At 43.5% G+C, this 19,901-nt stretch overlaps 1 protein-coding gene across 1 annotated transcript in view; it reads left to right on the plus strand.

Moving 5' to 3' along the window:
- Nucleotides 1–14,232, plus strand: part of Cpne4 (copine 4) — a 458,320-nt gene extending 444,088 nt beyond the window's left edge. The window contains exons 12-16 of the mRNA XM_021206230.2: nucleotides 333–387; nucleotides 1,600–1,651; nucleotides 3,984–4,117; nucleotides 5,952–6,188; nucleotides 12,441–14,232. Coding sequence (XP_021061889.1) covers nucleotides 333–387; nucleotides 1,600–1,651; nucleotides 3,984–4,117; nucleotides 5,952–6,188; nucleotides 12,441–12,575 — 613 coding nt within the window. The 3' untranslated portion in view covers nucleotides 12,576–14,232. The remainder of the gene's footprint in view (nucleotides 1–332; nucleotides 388–1,599; nucleotides 1,652–3,983; nucleotides 4,118–5,951; nucleotides 6,189–12,440) is intronic.
- Nucleotides 14,233–19,901: the final 5,669 nt, after the last annotated feature.

Consider the following 19,901-nt stretch of genomic DNA (forward strand, 5'->3'; position numbering starts at 1 on the left):
GAAATATCCTAATTCAGCCAATGATTAGAGTTGTCAAACTTCTCATCACTCTTTCAAGAAAACAGAAAATCATAATTGGGGGTGAAGAGGATCTGTGCAAATCTGAGGTCCATTTACTCTTGCCTATCAAGCTTAGTTAAAAACCTTAAGGGAAGAGGCTGTATATTAATCAGTAATGAACATTAATGATTGTTTCTTAGTTCTGATTATCCACACTATTGCATGACTCAGCACTTGGCTTGGCGACATGCCCTGGTGAGGTTACACAGGCTCCTGTTTCTCTTCCTTCTTAGATGAATAAATGAAGCAGCTTCTTTTTTATTTAATTCCAGTGACAAAATGTTCCCGGCTTTTGGGTTTGGCGCCAGGATACCCCCGGAATACACGGTGAGTGAGTGGACCTAGGATCTTGTAACTGCACACGTCCTTGCTCTCTGTGTAACTATGGATGTCTAGGCCAGAGTGCAGAGCATTCTGGGTATGTTGTTCAAAGGCCCAGCTACGGGGTCTCTTGTCTTAACTCACTATTAAGATGATAAGAGATGGAGAAAACACCCCCCAAAACGTTTAACTCCAGGAACTCAAACAATATCTATTTAGATCTCCCTAGAGATTGTCGGTGCCAGCATATATAGTATATAGCTTGGGTTGACAAAGGAATATGAGGTAAATAAACCAAGTAGGGCAGCTGGAAGTCAGCTCACTTGTCTGGAATCTGTGGAGGATAAAGGGACAGTGGGCAAACACCAGCTGCTTCACCTGTGACCTCCCACTAAGAAAGGAGGTGTCTGTCTTTTAATGAGGTGACCTACTTTTTTAGCATCCAAGAGACCCAACGATCAGAAATAGCCTTTGAAATGGAATTTTCCATGAAATTCCAAGTGATTTAATAAAACTGTCCAGATGCCAGAATATCCCATTCCTTTTATCAGATTTTAAGGGGAAGAAAACAGCAAGCTGCATATCATCTAACCTTACGCTTAGGCAAGGCACAGCCAGGCAGGGAAGTTTGTGGTGGAAGATTACAGGGTCTATGGCTTTAGTCACTTATATTTTCAGAAGTAAAAAGGCACTCTATTTCACCTGTGTGTACATGAAGAACCCCATGCACTGAAATTCTGTATATCAGAACGATTCTTAAATGTCAACAGCTTAGCTAGCATTTCTATAAGTGGCACCATGTCTATTGGGCAGCTTGAGTTGAGTTCTTTTTTTTTAATTGGTGGTTCAAGTAAGCACCCATTCAACTTTAACCCTTTGGTCTGTATCCAGTTGAATTTAGAAACCATTTAAGGTTGCTTTTTCCGAAGCCTTTTCTTTTTCTTTCTTTCCCTCTTTTTCAATATGTTATACTTTCCCCCTCCTGTGAGCATTTATCTGATCCTAGAAAATCTTCCTGTCACCTCAGCTCCACGGGGAGCTGAGACGTCACCCTCCATTTCAGATTGATTGTATAACGGCTTAAAATGGTACCCGCTGCTTAACTCATAATGAATGTAATGCTATTTGTTTACAAACCCTAAACCTCCAGTGCCTCCTTAATGGAGTCAAGTTGTAATTCTCCTTTCTTCCTCTTTTAAAATCTCCATCGGTGTCTAGGTCTCTCATGACTTTGCCATCAACTTTAATGAAGACAACCCGGAGTGTGCAGGTAAAGTCATAACTCGAAAGAGAGCCAGTGTCTCTCTGAGCCTGTGACGCTGTGCACATTTCCAGGTCCGGTATCTTTCTAGTGAGGCAGATGATGGGTTGTTTGTATCAAAGCACTGAAATCAGCTCTGAAAACCCAAATAAGCCACACTGCTCCGCAGGGAGCTGAGAAACACATTCTAAAGTAGGCCCACACACCCTGGAAGAGATAGGTGGCTAGGAGAAAGTGGGCTTTCGGCAAGATCATGGATTCCTCCAGCCAAAACAAAGTTAATCTATTAATTAAATAAAATAAATCAATTCACTGATTAAAATTTCATTTTAGTTTTGTTTGTTTTTTTTTTCTTTTCTTTTCTTTTTTTCTTTTTCTTTTTTTCTTTGAATGGGAGAATGGCCTATGATGGACCAAGCTGAGACATTCCTCTTTCTGCTTCTCTGCTTTTTACCTGTATTGTCCAGTTTCTGTGCAGATTTAAGGAAAGGGGGGAGGATATGAAAATCACTTGCCACTGCCAGCACATTAACAATGCTGACTTGGAGCAAATACCTTGGAAAGAGATCAAAGACTCAACATCTTGGTCTAAACCATTTGTTTTCTCCTGGCTAGAAACACCTGAACTTGACCCCATGAGATAACAATGCTTGGGGAACAATGATAAGAATGATCCCATCTGCTCTGAAAAAGTAACAAACTAAGCCGAGAGCCTTTGTGGCTGTGACATTGACACTTATAGGGTGTAAATGTCCACACTCCTCTCCACCTTCTTATGGAGGGAGAAGTGAGATGAAGTGAAAGGTGCAGAACATTCTGCAGTTTCTTTCATGAACTTGACATTTACTAAAGCTAGGACATCAGTATCTTTGGCTCTGAACACAGTGCCCTCAAAGTCAGGATCTCTGCTATCCTAGTATTTGCACCCCCATCACTCAAAAACAGTTTATTCTGCATTCCTCTATTCTCCTGACATCTCCAGTCTAGCTGAAACCCTGAGCTTCCAGGTCAGGGAAAGACTCTGTCAAAGACAGAAAGGTGATTTCCCACCGAAGGAGACTGAGGTACATACCCTAGTGTTTACCAGCTCACACTCTCAGAGTTCAATTCCCCGATAGTATTGAAAAGGAAATCAAAATTGTGTGTGCCCCACCCCACCCCACCCAAAAAAAAAAAAAAAAAAAAAAAAAAACAAAAAAAAAAAACCCAGCTTCGTTTTGCTTCTTTTCCATGTCGCAAAATAATCTGGTTTCTTTGGAATGGCAGGCATCTGTGTTTCAGGCTGGCCTAAGTAGGTGGAGTGTTCTCAAAGAAACCCATATAAGGCAGAACGGAAGAGAACTTGCTCATCCAAATTGCTCACAGGCTGATTTGCCGTATGTGATGGCTATGGAGAACAATTTCAACAGTGACTCCTGTGACTCCCTATGGCCAAAATCAAGAGCAGTGTGCTGCTTTGGTACCAAGGGGGATAGACAGAAGAGCTAAAGCAGGGGAGAGCAATCATTGTATGGGCAACAACAGCATCCATATGAATAAAATGGATTTATAATGGCAACTTATTGCTAATGGTCTTCCGTGGGGCCAAAGAGCGCAGGCAGGACTTCTCCCAGAAAAATCCCTGGCTTTTCTACTTCCTGAGCCCATGTGACCTCAGGGTGAACACCGGTCCTTAAATGAGCAATTGACATCGGTCACTCATAACACCCAGCCTATGGGCTTGCAGGCTGTGTTCATGTCCATGGTACACCCAGCGTCCTCTCAGCACTGCCGCCAGCCCTTTTGTGGGAGATACGGAAATGGATGAGTTATGATCCTCGCCCTTACTGGGTGTGGTATCTGGAGAGAGGGTCACAGGTGCGGTGACAGTTACAGGCAGCAGTGTTTACTCTCAAATCAACAAGGAGATAAACAAACAAAGCAAATGGACCACCAGAGCCGACTGGCTTAGTGGTTCTTTCAGCTCAAACATCTGTATGTATATGCTGAGTCTGCAACTCACTTTCTCTGGGACCTGGGCCACTTTCTCTTAACCTCTGCTTCTCCACACAGGAAAAGGGGGCAGCTCCTGCCTCCTTAAACCTTAGTGAGCTAATAAACGCTTCTGTGGGGTGACTTTGGGCAAACAGTTGCTTTTGACCACCCATCATGAGCCGATCTCAGTGGGGGAGGGGAGGCAGGAAATACTGACCTAGCATTTCCTTTTGTCTTGAAGTCCTATGAGTGGTATGAATAGAGACTATCTGGAGAAAGTTAATGTGTTGACTTCGTTTGTATACACATATATTTGAAGGGACCACGGAACTGTCAATTTTTTTTTTTTTTTCAAATCTCACCTTAGGAATTCAAGGAGTCGTGGAAGCCTATCAGAGCTGTCTTCCCAAGCTCCAGCTTTATGGTCCCACCAACATCGCTCCCATCATTCAGAAGGTTGCCAAGTCAGCCTCAGAGGAGACAAACACCAAGGAAGCATCGGTAAGGAGAGGGACAGGGCTCACCCTGCCTCTTTTGACTACTGGTCATGCCACCCATTTTAGCCTGACAGTCAATTCTAGTTTTCCTAAATGGCTTAACTTCTCTATCTTCTTCTCGGAGGAAAGATGAAATTAATTAAACCGGCATCTGCTGGGGTGTAAAGCTTAGGGTGGACACAAATGTCAAAGGTCGGCCTCTTTGCCTGAACACAGACACTCACTAGCAGAAGCTATTATGTCCACTGTGTTGTGACATGCTCAATTCCTGGTCTTCCTGGTTTCTACACTACCATCATGCAAACTAGCTGCTTAGGCTATAACCCTGAAGTAATACGAGTTCCTTGACTTACATTGTGTTTTTTTCTCTTCATTTCTTCTTGCTGAATGTGGACCAGAGACTCGAGCACAGCTGGCCAGTGTGGCCTGGGCTTAGGTCTCCCAAGGTTTCAGCTAAGATACTGGCCAGGAGTAAGGTCCTTTGAAGAGTGGCCTGAAACTGAATGCTCTTCTAATAGATGGCTTAGTTGCTGGTCTCTGGTCAGAGACCTTATTTCCTCATTGCTCGGGATGACTACTAAAGAAAGTTTCCCATGGCATAACAGCTGGCCCCACCCAGGTGATCCAAGAGAAGACAAAGGAGTAACCGTGTCTCATAACTTACCACAGAAGACTCACTTCATCATCTCATCATCCCTGATGACCACACAGACTAGACCAACTCAGTGTGAGAAAAGAACACACAAAGACATTAATAGGAAGTAAGAGTGGCTGGCTGCCATCTTGAAATTCTGTTAACACTCCCTCCCCATCCAATTGATCAGCAAGTTATGATGCTAGTCTATCTTCAAACTGTATCCCATGTGTTAGCACCTCCGAATACCTTCATGGCCACTGTTCAGGGCCAACAACTGTTTTCACTTACACCAAGACAAATTCTAAGTAGAATCTGTACTTCATCTTTCCCCATGAAGTGTATCATGCTTCATGCAGAAGACAGACTCATCTTTTGGAAACGTAACTAAGGGATTGGCAGTGAAACTCGGAGTGCAGGGTGCTAACCTAGCACACACAAACCCAAAACTTAATCCCTAGTACCACATGATGTGGGTATGGTGGTGGACACGCATAGGATCAGCATTCAGGAAATGAAGACAGAATTATCAAGGTGTGCTCCTCCTCAGCTATATAGTCTGTTCAAGGCCATCATGAAATAGATAAGGTAGCTAAAATAGATTTTTTTTTTAATGAAACCAAAACCACATTCTTTACAAAACCAGGTAAGGGGAAACTGAGAAAACCTGTCCATTTTCCCTTGTTCACAAGAGTATCTGTGATATCTTTGGCATTTCCTGCAGCTTTAATTTTAAGAGTGGATGCTTTCGATTCTTCTAGGATACCAGGGCCTACACAAGTAAAGGAAGAGTAGCAAAGACACAGGTGCTATTCTTGCTAGTTCAAAAGCCAACAATGTGGTAATGGCCATCACTAACGACTCCAGGACCAGATGAGTCTGCTCTTGAAGAGACTGCAATAGTCCAAAGGCAGAACCACGTGTAATAAAGCAACTATAAACAAAATACCACATAAGTAAGACCTCCTGGCAACGTGGGGAATTTACCTTCTCTCTAGCAGTTTCTCCCATCATTGGACACTGTGAGTTAGGGTCCCTTGTTATCACTAGTAAAGGGCATGAGCGTACGTTGAATAAATAAACAAAAATGTCTATTGTCCCTGCTGCTATGGTTGTTCTGCAAGGAGGCCACCTAGCTATAGATACCTAACTGATACTATATTGTCATTTTCTCTCCCACCTGTCACCTGACTTCTGACTCCAGCAATACTTCATCCTGCTGATCCTGACAGATGGGGTCATCACAGACATGGCTGACACCCGGGAGGCCATCGTCCATGCCTCCCACCTCCCCATGTCAGTCATCATCGTGGGGGTGGGGAACGCCGACTTCAGTGACATGCAGATGCTGGACGGTGATGACGGAATTCTAAGGTCACCCAAGGGAGAGCCTGTCCTTCGAGACATCGTCCAGTTTGTGCCCTTCCGGAACTTCAAACATGTATGTATAGACATCACGGGGGCATCCTCACATCTCCCACATGTCTGTCAATGTTGGTTATGATCTGTTGTCCTTAAAGCAGCATCAGTAGCCCCTATCTGGGCTGAACAAATCCTATAGGAAGGATATACAAATCATAACTATTTGGGGGAAAAAGCAGATATTGAGTCATGCTAAACAAATACCATCATGGTAAATATAGTTACCAAAATTTTGAAAATGCTTGCCTTTGCTGATCAAGTTTAGGATTTTTGTTCCTTCAGGGGTGTTCTAAACAGTTGGACAGCTTATTGATTACTCAAGGATACCTGGGAAAGAAGCGAGGATGAGCTGAAATTCACCCTGGCCCTGCCAACAGAAGATTATCTCTGCTTGGCAAAACTCATGAGCAAAATGATAGACACTTAAGCCATCTCAGAATAGTGAACAACATTGGCAATTTAGTCTGCTCACGCAGGAGCAAGATGGTTGAGCTAGTACAAATAAATATGAAAGTAGTTTAGTGTGGTCAGGGATGGGAGAAAATGCTGGAATAAGCTCATCAAAGCGGACTGGTTCATGGCCAAGAACATACAAACCCATAATCTTTAAATCACTTCTCTGCCAGACAAAAGTCACCTGTATTCTATTGGTCTGTGCAGTCATGAGCCATTATCCACAGTGAACAATGAAGCAGAGTTGTAATTCCTGGTTGGCTGGAGCAAGCAAACACTCTAGATAATTCCCTAGTATGATACTGAGAAGATTCTCATAACACTCTTCCAATTTGGGGATAATCAGTAGCCCCATAGAGTCAGGAGGAGATTGAAATTGCAACAAACCCCACCCCAAAATAGATTGTGACAGCCAACATTAAGACTTTGGGTTCATTCAAGGCCCATTCACAGATGCCCAGGATATGTCTGGGAGACCATTGAAGAATAGGAGGTAGATATATAGACTGCAAAGGACCGTACTCTTTAGTTTGCAAGCCCTTGTAAGCATCATCAAACAACAGAGCACATCTATAGCCCTTGCTCTCCACGGAAACCCTGGATTCTCTGCTGCTGCTGCTGCTGCTGCTGCTGCTGCTGCTGCAGGGTGGGGATGGCTCTCTAAACATGAGCTCCTAGCAGAAGGAGATACACAAGTCTTCAGTGTCCTTTGCTGTGTCTCCTCAGTACAGGTTACCATGAATGTACAAATGAATGTGTCCATTCTGGAAAGAGCCCTGTTAGCTTCTACAGCAGCCCCTCCCTATGTAGGGCTCCATTGCTCTTGAGATACAAGAGAGGGAGGCCTGGTGCCATGCAATCCAGTGCAGGCTTTTCCACAGCACCATGTAATCCAATGCAGGCTCTCTCCACTAGATGCATAGTTGGAAAAGCCATTCTGCTCCAAAGACTCTCCCTCAAGTGAATTCCCAACATTCTTCGCAGTCAACTTATCGGCTGTGTCCAAGCACATCAAATCCAATTTGGGCTCGCCCTGGGACCTCGCCACACTAAAGCAGTGTCAATCTCAGCAACAGAGCTATTCTCAGTTGTCCTATTTTCTGTATGTGCTCTCCAGGCATGGCTGCCTGCACCTGTGTCTTTCTGTGGTAGGCAGAATGACAGTGTCATTCAGTCCTAGGCATCAGCCAAACAGCCTCAGCTGAACTCTAGATTCTATGACCTGTCTAACTTCTAAAAGAAGAGACTGTACACTCCAGGGCTCCCCAAGTCTCGTCCTCACCATACTGCCACATGATCACTCTTCTCTTTTGAAAGAGGGCCTCGGTGTAATTAAAATCATCAAGAAAGCAGGAAATCAATCCCCTGCTGCAGAGCTGAGTGTAGAGGGCATTTTCAAGTGGCAGGGGAAGCTGATCCCACCAGGAGATCTAAGGTCAGTGCTGTAAGAAAGAGTAACTGCCCAGTGTCCCATCTCCCACTTCCCCATGGAGAGAGTTTCTAAAGAAAGGTATCTGAGGCTTGTCCAAGGTTTCAAGTTGTCTGCTACGGACAGCAAAGTATGGCATCAGAAAGGTCTAGCATTATCCACATGAAAGGGTATCCTGGGGCAAGCTCAATCTGCCGCAGCCGTGTCACATGACATTCTGCTTCCTAACACCCCTAGGGGAGAGGGAAGGCTGTTCTCACAGAGTTTGCTGGTCTTCTATCAGCCAGGCCAACTAATAGGAGAGGCATCACTACCAAGTTGGCATTTAAAATTAGCTATCACACTCCATGAAATATGCACACACAAGAGCAATGCCTTCAAGCCATGAAAGTTGCTAACTTCTACTAAAACACCTTCTAAGCCCCAAATTCATGGAGTGTTTATTGCACAAGGCACACATCACACACACACACACTGGTTCCTCATCCAGCATGGCTTCCAAAGGCAGACCTGACGGGGGCAGCAACAGAAAAGACAGACACACAGAGAAGTTGTGGTGGGTCATACTTGGCTTCTCTGGTGGGTGCTGCAGCACTGTGGGAGCAGCTGAACTAAGGAGACAGGTTTAGCTAATGGAGATGGGAGCAGCCTCCATAGAGAGGCTGACTTTAGGCTGTAAACATGGTGTTGGGAGCTATCTTGGGCATTTTCTGTATACACTATCAACATCTTCATACCCGAAGAAGGCTTTGGCACCCCTCTGAGCCTTGCTTGGGGAAGGCTGTGCCAATCCCATGGGGCTGAAGCACTGGGGCTCTTTACATGGCCACATCCGTGCCAACAATGCACATTGACTCAGGACTTCACACACTCAGGTTTCACTAATCTGCACCCACTGGGACCCCAGTGAAGTAAGAAAACGTGAGTCCAGGCTTTGGAGAATTTTCTGGAGACTTGCAAAAAAAATCCATACGCTAAGCAGCCCATAGGTGGATAATAACCTACAGTTATTCCCAGCATGTATGTGTGTATGTATGTGTGTGCATGTGTGTGTAGTATGTGATGTATGTATGTATGTGTACATATGTGCCTGTGTGTAGCTAGGTATGCCTGTGTCTATGGAGGCCAGTCACTGACATTAGGAATCTTCCTCTATCATTTTCCACCTTAATTTTTCAGAGAGTCTCTGACTGAACCCAAGCTCACTCGCCAAGTTGGCCAATGAGCCCCAAGAATCTGCATATCTCCCTCCCCACCCACCACACCACAGCCCAGCATTGCAATTACAAGTTCACAGGAATGCATCCCCCACTGTTTCCATGAGGGCTGGGGATACAAATTCAGGTCCCTATGCTGGCCTGGCAAGCACATTGTTGACTGAACCATCTTTCTAGCTCTGTGGCCAACGTTCTGACATTGCAGCAAGATACAGAGTTTATGTCTGAGAACCATGCAGTGGAATCCCAAAAACTGCAAAGGAAACCCTCATGATTTGAAGTTTATTACTTTAGCTTGATTGCCTTCATCCCCATCCTCGGCTACAATTTTGCTGCTGTGGCCTACAGCTCACAGGTCCTACACCCCTGAAATGACTTCAGAGCAGAGACCTTCCAGTTTAAACTAGGCATTGACAAAAAAAAAAAAAAAAGGAAGATTGTTGACAAGAACTGAAGTGGGGACTGGAAACAAAAGAATTGTCCCAAGGGAGAACTGCCCCAAGCAGAACAAGGACGTGGTGCCCATCTTGTACTCTGTGCTGTGCATTTGCAGTCTCCCTGGGGTGACATCGGCAGAGTGACAGGAGGATTTTCACCTACCTTATCTTCGTGGGTTTCAAATTAGATTTTGAAAAACTTTTCATTATCCAAACTAATCTACTCAGAATTCAATAAGCCATAAATAAAAGGGAGGCGAGGAGCTGATATTTCATACACACCAGTAACCCATGAGTTGCCTTTCTTTTGTTGCTCTGTGTGCTAACATGGTGCATTAAAGTGCATAGGGACAGGCTCTGAACGATGTGGCTCTGAGCAGTTTGCTTAATGTCTCAGTGACACAGACTTTTCGTAAGATGAGACAAATGCTACAGATGCATTGGATCGTAGAAGGTGGAGTTTCTGTACAATGTCCAGTCCATGGAAGTGGTTAGTGTATACTGCCCATATTACTGCTATTACCAACTGATTTTGTGGTTTTACCGTTTTTCTAACCAACTCATGTTCCTACACCAAGTACCTGTGCCAGCACAGCTATACAAGGGGCTCCCTTAGGCCCAGAGCTTTCCAATGAGCTAGCCACTAACCACAAGTGGATCATTGAATTCAGATTCATTAAAATTGGAGCTGGAGAAATGGCACGGTCTATAAAGTGCTTGCTGTGCAAACGTTAGGACCTAGTTCAATCTCTAGCACTCATGTACACGTATTTAGGGCAGAGCACACAGGATTGGGGAGCTCCCCGGAGAAAACTATCCCTCTCAACAGCCATTAATGTCCAGTAGTTCTTCATCCAGGGATGGGGTCTTCTGAGATTCCACCTATCTGCACTGGAAAGTCAACTGGTGTGGTCCCTCGGCTCTTGTTTAGGCCACCATATTGTCAAGATTTAAGGAGTACAGCTCCCCTCTCATGTATGAAAGACACTATCTCACCAGACCTCTTGGTCATCTGGCTCTTATAATCTGTCCAACCCCTCTTCTGAGATCTGGGTGTAGGGATTGTGTTGTGATTGCTTCAACTGGGGCTAGCCACTGACTGTTCTTTGCATTTTGACCAGTTATGACTAGAAAGCAACTGTCACAAAAGGTAACAGGGGGGAAAATGCCTTTGATGAGGAGTGAGCAAACTTATTCTTATGTAGCTAAATATTAGCAATGATGGCTCAGGCCACTCCTTTCTTGGTTAATTCCGGGATGTGGAAATCAGTGCTGTATAGCCTCCTTTGATGGGTCTTCATGATGATAATAGGGTTGTCTGTTTCCAAGAATTATCATTCTCATTGAAGGGGGGAAAAAAAGGAAGAGGAAAACAGAGACAACTAGCTCTGTTCCCCTGAAGCAGGAAGTAAGGAGTTCTAAAATTCATCTAGGAAATTTCCTCTTATATCTCATAGGGCAAATTAGGTCATGTGGCGTCGATCTCTAGATGTAGAAAAAGCTGGGAAACCAAGTTGGGTTTTGGCCTTCTAACCTTTGTAACCAAGGAGAGGATGGAGATAAATTCTGCTCCTGCCTCCAAGCATACGTGACCATTAGAAACCAAAACTCTTCATGATGCTTCTGGGCCTCTCAGCTACTGGGTTTTTTCATTTGTTTGTTTGTTGGTTGGTTGTTTTTTTCATACTCCATTAGACAGCATGGCTTCTGTTTCCTTCTCATTTTGCTTCTGAGATCAGAGCTAGGTGTTGAATGGTTTAAGAAAGAGAAGATTAGAAGCACAGTCCCTAGGCCAGCTCTCTTTCTTGATAGTCTCAAATATTTGTTAAATGGTCACTCTGCCAACCTTCCAATTCCTTCAATAGTTAACATGGTGGCTCAGACCATCGAAGCAGATTGACCAGGGGTTATGAAGTCAATGCTAGAGGTCAGACCCAAGAGTTGGGCCAGCTATCTATGACCCGAGAGTCCACTATGCTCTTCATCTCAATCATTCTCTGCTACAGAATCGATACTACAGGGGCATTCAAGATCCTCACCCCAATCTCACTTTCTAATTGAATGACTAACCAAACAAAGTCCCTACTACTACTACCACAACCACCAACTACTGCCACCACAATCTACCCCACCTTCCACCCCCATCCCTGACATAGGAACGAGCATTCTTTCTTCAGATGCATTTCTTCATCAGATGCGTTGCTGTCTCCGAAAGTTAAATACTGGAGGCATGCTGTCATTTCTTCTGTGATGACTTGGTCTCACAGTGTTTGTGACTTTCTATAACAGCACATCTCAGATTTCAATAGGTATCACCAGAGCACTGTGTTAGAAATACAGATCCCCATTCAGGGGCATCTGCACTGTTGGGAAGTGTCTGTCTGATGTGATGATGCTGGTGGGCAGCATTTACAGCCTGACACCTCATAGATGGGTTGAACTTGGCCATGCCAAGTGCCTTCCCAGGACTCTTACTCTTTCCGCTTCTGGCATAGCGACCAGAACGTAAGTATCTAAAAATGAATGCAAAATTTAAAACCGAGCCAAACCCTGCAGGACAGTAGTTCATCCTCAGACGTGAGTTTACATTTGCAGGCCCAGAGCGTGAATGAACACTGAGTGGGTGATGGTTGGATGACGGAGGGAATGAGGCTGGCCGCTCAGGGCAGGGCTCAGATCTTTGTGTCTCTGTGTCTTGTCCGCTTCAAATGATGGTTGTTTCTTCTTCCCTGCAGGCCTCGCCAGCTGCCCTTGCCAAGAGCGTGTTGGCTGAAGTTCCAAACCAAGTCGTAGACTATTACAATGGTAAAGGGATTAAACCAAAGTGTTCATCGGAAGTATATGAATCGTCCCGGACACTGGCACCGTGAACTACACTTTTACAGAATTCTGAAGCACTGTTTATCTATTCCTGTACTTTAAAATAACGACAAAAACAAAAAAACAATAATATACATTTAAAGATATAGCACGTTTGTTTTGGTGATTTTTAACTAACTGACTTTTTATTTTATTTTATTTTATTTTTTGCATGTGTAGCCCAAGGCCTGGATCTGTTAAACTCTTGAATTGTTAAAAACTTTTTACAATGAAATACAGTTATAACATACTCTTTACAGCATGTCGCCTTGAAATTAAAATGGTATATGTATCCATTTTTATACCGGTTTGTTGAAATTTTGCTAAATTTCTTATTATCTTTACACTGTAAAGCATTTTGAAACATTTCGTGAATGTCGATAGCCAAAATGTATATTTGGCTTAATCTCCTATAGGATGAGAGACTTTTCAAAATGGCAGATGCATGGACTGTATTTTGCATGTTTAAAATAATTATAATAAAAATAACCTTACACTGTTTTTGCAGTTGTTATCTATAATCTCTCCCTGCTGAGAATGGTCTCTCTCTACTAAATAAACTTATGTACCTAGAAGTAGTCTTTTTTGAAGTGGGCCTGGGTTACTTACGCCAGTACCCATCGTTACACACTCCCATCGACACAAATTCCCCGACAATCTTGTTCTAATGAAGCTTTCTAATGCAGGGCCTGAGGTTCTGCACGTCTCAAAGGTCCTCAGAGATGCTAATGCATCCCTTGCATGGCATGAGGACTAATGAGGTTCTGAACTTGAGGTTTTCGCCACAGAGATCACGCCAAACAGAGCAGCTCCTAGCCTGCTTGCCCACGGCACCTCTTCTGCCCCCAGGCTCCCCAGTTGCTTAGAGGACCGCCTGTCTCCTAGATGAGACTAAAAAGTAAGGAGACTGATTCCAGAAGCAGTCCACCCGACATCCCAGTCTCGCTGCTTTATAGCCCCACCTCTTCCTCATCCGGACTGAGAAGTACGCCTTCTGGCATGCTCTTGCTTGACTCAGAGGCACCACAGCTCCCCACATGGGTGGTTCCATTTTTATGCCAGTTCCTAGAAATTATTTCCCAAGATTCCTCTCTTGGATCTTGAGTGGAATCTTGTTCATGCCAAATAGCAATATGACTGCCCGACTTTCCATTCTAATCGCTTGGTCTTTGAGCTCACTGTGGGGGCTTTTTTTGACCTCTTTTGTATCACTCCTGAGTACAATTTCCATAAGCAGAAATGCCCCGGAATTGTGTAGGGTGGAGATATTTTGTCTGAATCGAAGGAAGTCTAAAACCAAAATAATGACTTCTTCTCTTATGATATTTTCTCCGAGAAATGGACAAATGTTTTATAAACTATAGAAGGCACAAAATGTAACTTATTTTTGGTCAGAAAAATAGTGAAGTATATCCAAAGCAAAAGAAATCTGTTGTTGGGGTAGTTTTTGGTTCTTTTTTTTTTTTTAAATCGGAAACACTAATAATTAATTAAGCAAATCAAATGTCTTGTACAATTTCCAGAGTTATAATTATAGATTATCTTGCAAATACATGTCAACCAAATGCATAACATTTTGGGAATGATGGTTTAAAAAATGTACGACAGAAAAAAAGTCACAAATGTTTAAATTGTATTGTTTTCTGAATAAATTGGGTACTTACAGAATCTTTTTCTAAGAGTTGTGGTCTTGTTCCTCTTTTTGAAGCAATTTTCTGCCAGTGAGGTGTATATGTCACATGCTTGAGGGGGCATCATGGGACACTTGTGCTTCATCATTGCTTCTAACTTGAAATAATTAAGCTCTATATTACAGAAATACCTAATGACTGTTTCTAACCCCAAGCCAGTGTGTGAACATTCGTGTCTATGTACCTAGTATGTAGGAAGTACTCAGATAGTTAGGTAATGCAGAGGAGAACAATAAAATGAATGAATAAACAATTAGACTTATCAATGCCGCCTCTGGCCTATATCTGACCTGTGATAGATTTAATAGGTGGGATGAGTGTTTGTGACTATCCTTAAGTAGCATGCCATGGTGTCCCATGACATCCTCCAATATCTACTGGGATGTCTTCACTCAGTGTAGACTCCCTGGGATGTCAAATTAGTAAGGACAGACATTTATGAAGTTTACTTCCCTTTTCAAAGCCAGACTCAAGTTCAGGCCCCCCTCCCCACCCTATTTTACAAATAGTAAAAATAGTACTGAATGATCATTTAAGGGTATCTTATCCCAGATTTCTATAACAAAATAACACACAGTAGCTTGAATAGCAGAATTTTATTTTTTATGGTTTAGGAGTCTAAGAAGACCAAGATCAAGGTGCCAGCCATTTGGATCCTAATGGAACCCCTCTTTCTAACTCACAGTTAGATATTTTACTTTGCCTTAGCTTCCATGATATAGAAAAAAGAGTTCTCTGTTTTTACGAGACCACTCATCTTCCCACAAGAATGCCTTCCTCATTACCCAGCCATCTTACAAAGTGTCTACCTGCTAATAGCATCTCAGTGGGCACCAGGCCTTCCATATGTGAATTGTGGAAGGGCAGAAACATTGACAATAACAAGAGGTGACTGTGAAACAAACATCACTCTAAGTTCTTGTTGTGTATGAGCTCACTTAATTTCTCCGGAGTTTCTGGAATCATAGTATCAGGTTCTCTATGAGGAGTAGAAATTGGATTTTACCCTCTCTGCCACCCATCATCTCCCAGGACAGGCTTCTCAGTACATACCTTCGAATTAGAGAACTCACAGGCACACCCTCTACTGAAACTGGGTGGGACAGAGTCAGCTCTTCAGGCCCTGGTAGCAATTTGGCTAAATCTCGTCTTCTGGAGTGAGTCCTCAGAGGAGCCTGGGGAATCTGAGCCCTCCATCCTGTAAGCCAACTACTGTTCTCTTTGACAAAAGTGCTCCAAAATCAGTTTTAAAAGCCAGACACCATTGATGTCTTTGGTTCTCTTCTTAAACCTTAGATATTGAAGGCTGTCTCTCTCTCTCTTTTTTTTTTTTTTATGACCAGTTTTAGCAGGCAAAAAGAAACCAAAAAAAAAAAAAAATACATATGTGTGTAGTTCACATAAGTAACGTATTTTTATACTCACACACGCACACACACACTTGGAGATGGGGGTAAAAGGGGGTACGCAAATCTAAAGAGTCATCACTTGACCCCAAAGAAAGGTGGCATCCACAACACGTATACAGCCAGAACAAAAAGGGCACCAGTTTAATATTTGAATATTCCTTACTAACTTGTTTGGCAGAGGGGAAGCTAGCCCAGGTCTCTGCCCTTGTCAGCTAAGCAGGTTGATACCAGTTCAAACAGCTTTTACTCTAAGTTGACCCCCACCCCCTTTTAAGTGAAGTCAGCTGGCTTCTGGCAGGCATGCGCTTCCGACTACCCAGAATGGAAGCTTTGGCTTTAAGGCGAATGTGGAAACAAAAGATTTCCACCGACACTGTGAAATACATAGAGTCAAAGGAAGAAGTCTAGCAAAGACTGGAAAGACATGTACTGCCGGCAAAACTGAGGCAGAACGGCTCCCTCTGAATTCGGTGCCCACGTGGTTTTCAGAATAGCCTGCTCTAAAACGGCAAAACAAGGCAAAACTGTTCCTTGATTGACAGGCAGCACATTGGCGAAAAATTTTAGTGAGATGAAATAGATCAAAAAAGAATGAGCAAGAACTCAGGAAAAAACAAGGTTTGGGGAAGAAATATCTTAAATGGAGGAATAGCTGTCACTAAATTGGAAATGTTCATGGCTTCCTTAGTGAAGCAAGAATCTGAATGGCTACTATGGATCCTGAACCCAAATTCACGTAGAAATCTCCATCTCTACCCTCTTGGCACTGTACTCAGTCACGGTTATATCAATAACAGATCCTTAAGGAAATCTGTAAGTAAGTGGGTTAAATTGCTTGTCATGCATCAAAGCCCCGAGTTCAAATCCACAGAACCTAATTGAAGTCATACATGACAGCTTGTGTCTGTAATCGTGACACTTCCACTGTAACGTGGGAGGTGGAGATGAGAGACTCCTGGGATCTCACAGTCTAGCTATCCTGCCTTACACATCAGCAAACCCTGGAAGACAGCCTCTGAGTAGAAGATGGAGGCTAACATCCAGAAGTGTCTCCAACGTTGTGTGCACACACCTGCATCCATAGATTCAAACATACAAACACACACAGGCACACGCCAAACACACACATAAAGACCTTTGCCCCCAATTTTGGAACATCTCTCTCTCTCTCATCTGAGGATGCTATCTTCCTCTCATGGGCTCTTCTCTTTCCCCCAGCATGGGAGCAGCAGATCCTCAGGACACTACCAGCTCTTTCCACCATCTAGGCACTAAGGGTACCATATAGACCAGACACTACATATGTGGGTGCTTCAGGGATCTGAGCAAGCCCTATAAGTAATGCAAGAGTAGAGGGTAGGAATGGAGGGCCACAGGAAAGCATGTGCCCAGAAGAGGGCAGCCACAGCTCAGGGGACCAAGCAGGAATGTGGACCCAGTGCAGACTGTCCCATCTTCTTTTCAGCAAAATCGAAAACTCTGTGGCTTTGCACGAAACCCATTAATATTACCTATTAGACACAGGATAAGGAGTCAAACAATGCCAGTCAAATGAGAAAAACCCTAGGTCTAAGTTGGCTCAGGGGGCTAGTATGACAACAAGGGGTCATCTAGCCTCCTCCCCATTGGGTCTCATGACTCTCAAAGACTATTAGTGTTCTTTTCCGAGTTTGTGTCTCTTGACATTTGTATTAAAAAGTGAAACTGGAAGTCAAGCATGGCGCTGCCCACTTGTCTAGAGACAGACCCATGAAGCCTATCTTAGCAAGTTGCAGACTATTATATATATTTAGGTTTTATATATATTTAGTTTATTTAGGGCATGGGAAAGGGAGTTAAGAGGGTAATAGAGGCAAAGAAAGGCAGAGAGAAGGAGAGAGTAGAGAAGTAGAGGCTGACCATGGCCACGTGGAGAGAGGGGGGAAGGGAATGCAGAGCGAAGGGGCATAAGGAGAAAAGAGGCAAGAGAGAGGCAAGAGCGAAAGAGCTTAAGAGCAACTCATTATATCTTATCAGCAATAAATAGTTGAGAGACCGGAGAGCTGGGTCAGTGGTAAAGAGTGAAGCAAGGGCCATGTAAGTTTGAGGACCAGAGTTCAGATCTCCAGAACCAATATCGATGCCAGGTGGGCATGGAGCCCCATGTATATCTACTCTCTCTGAAAGTGGAGAGGAGGGACCCCCAGAGCAGGCTGGCTAGTGAGACTAGCCATATTGGGTTTGATGGAGAAACCCTGCCTCAAAGAACAGGATGGAAGGGCTATCAAGAATGATGCCTAGCATCGACTTCGGCTTTCCACAAGCATGTTCACACACATGTTGTGAGCACCCCCCAATACACACACACACACACACACACACACGCCTACACACATGCAACACGCACAAAAAATGGAAAAAGAAATAAATATAATTTTATTTTAAAACTATTTTCAAAAGATAAAGGAATTATACTGATAGTCTTCAAATTTGGCAAATCTTCAGTGATGTTCTCATTTCTACTTTGCATTCAACCTCTTGGTATTTTTTTTTATATATATTTATAAGCACATATTAGTGGAACATATTTATGTGGTGCAGGAAAATGTTTCAATACATTGTCCTATGCTTAAATCATGGTAAATGTTGTCCCAGGAAGCATTTGTGAACCCCAAAAGACCACTAAGGAGCCATCTCCGATGTGATACCATTAGGGTCTCTATTACAAGCTCAGGCTTGCACTCTCCTCCAACTCAATCCTGACACAGCAGAATAGGAAGGGAAGGTGGGGCAGCCTCGAACGCTCAGCAGGACAAGGTTGTATAGGGAATGGGAGCAAGTGAGGGGGTGTCCATCCTGGCAAGCATCTAACTGAATGTCTATTGTAAGCCAACAGATGGTTGCTCTGAAGTAAGACCATGAACAATCACGAACAGTCTGAAGTACATCTGAAAAAAATGAGACTAATCTGCCACTAGGAAGTAGCTATGAGGTAACTCTTTATGGACTAAGGACAAGCCATGGGGTCCTTCCTGGTGGTTAGGTACAGCTTGGGTTCTGTTGCAGGTCAAGTTCTCAGGGTTTTTTTTTCTTTAAGATGAAGGCCAGTCCCAAGATGGCATAGGTTTGGCCTCTCACGATGAGCATATCCATCATTTTCAATGTTTATTCTGTACTGCAACAATTCAGTCAAAAAAATTAAATTCTATTCTTTGAGGTAAGATAGGTGAACCCGAGGACATTGTGCTAACTGACATAGGCCAGGCATAGAAAGTTGAGGGCTATGTGATCTCCAGTGATTGTGGAGTCTCACACGGGCGATCTTCCAGAAGGAAGGAATAGAAAGTGATTGCCTGAAGCTGGGGCTATAGAAAGGTGCCACAGGTAGGAGAGTCAGCAAGAGACATGATGCTCTGTATGAACTCCAACACTGAAAGTCGCAAACCACCTGTGTGTCGCAAACCACCTGAAAGTTGCAAACCACCTTTCTAGTGCTGTGACAGAGCACCATGACCAGAAGCGACTTGGAGAGGAATGGGTTTATTTCAGATTATAATCCTCAAGTCACACTCATCTCTCATACACAGAAGTTGGTGTAGAAACTTCTGTCAGGGACCCAGAGGCAGGAACTGAAGTAGAGACCATGGAGGAATGCTCTTTTCTGGCTTGCTCTCTGTGACTTTCCCAGCCTGCTTTTTTATAGAACCCAGGAACATCTCTCCAGGGGTGGCACTGTCCCCATGCTTGCCCATATCAGTCATGAATCAAGAAAATGCCCCCAAAGAGTGCCCTAAAATGGGTCAATCTGGTGGAGGCAACTTCCTAACTGATGTTCCTGTTTTTAACTTTTGGTTGTAATCAATCACATTATTTTTTCATCTCATTCAAAGTCAACCCAGCGTAGGCTTGGAAATGTAGAACAGGAGATCATAGCAGTAAAATTTACCTGGCATTTGTCAATAGCTTCTTTGCTTATGAAGGATTTTGTAATGCCATGCATTGGTTATTTAGAAAATGTTAGTTCGCCCAGATGTATCAGATAGTCTAAACGCTTACACAGTTGGTTTAACAACATCAAAACATCTCATGACCTACTGCTGTCTAATAGCACTTTATCTCATCAAGAAAGTATTGAGAATCTGTCAAATATTGGCAGCACATTCAATTTTTTTTTAATCCTAATCCTTTCTAGAAAGCTCAAATGTTACCATTGGCAATAAACCCTGTCAGATGTTCTTCTTGGAGCGACAGACTCACT

The sequence above is a fragment of the Mus pahari genome, chromosome 10 (genome assembly GCF_900095145.1).
Source record: "Mus pahari chromosome 10, PAHARI_EIJ_v1.1, whole genome shotgun sequence".
In the NCBI taxonomy this organism is placed as follows: Eukaryota; Metazoa; Chordata; class Mammalia; order Rodentia; family Muridae; genus Mus; species Mus pahari.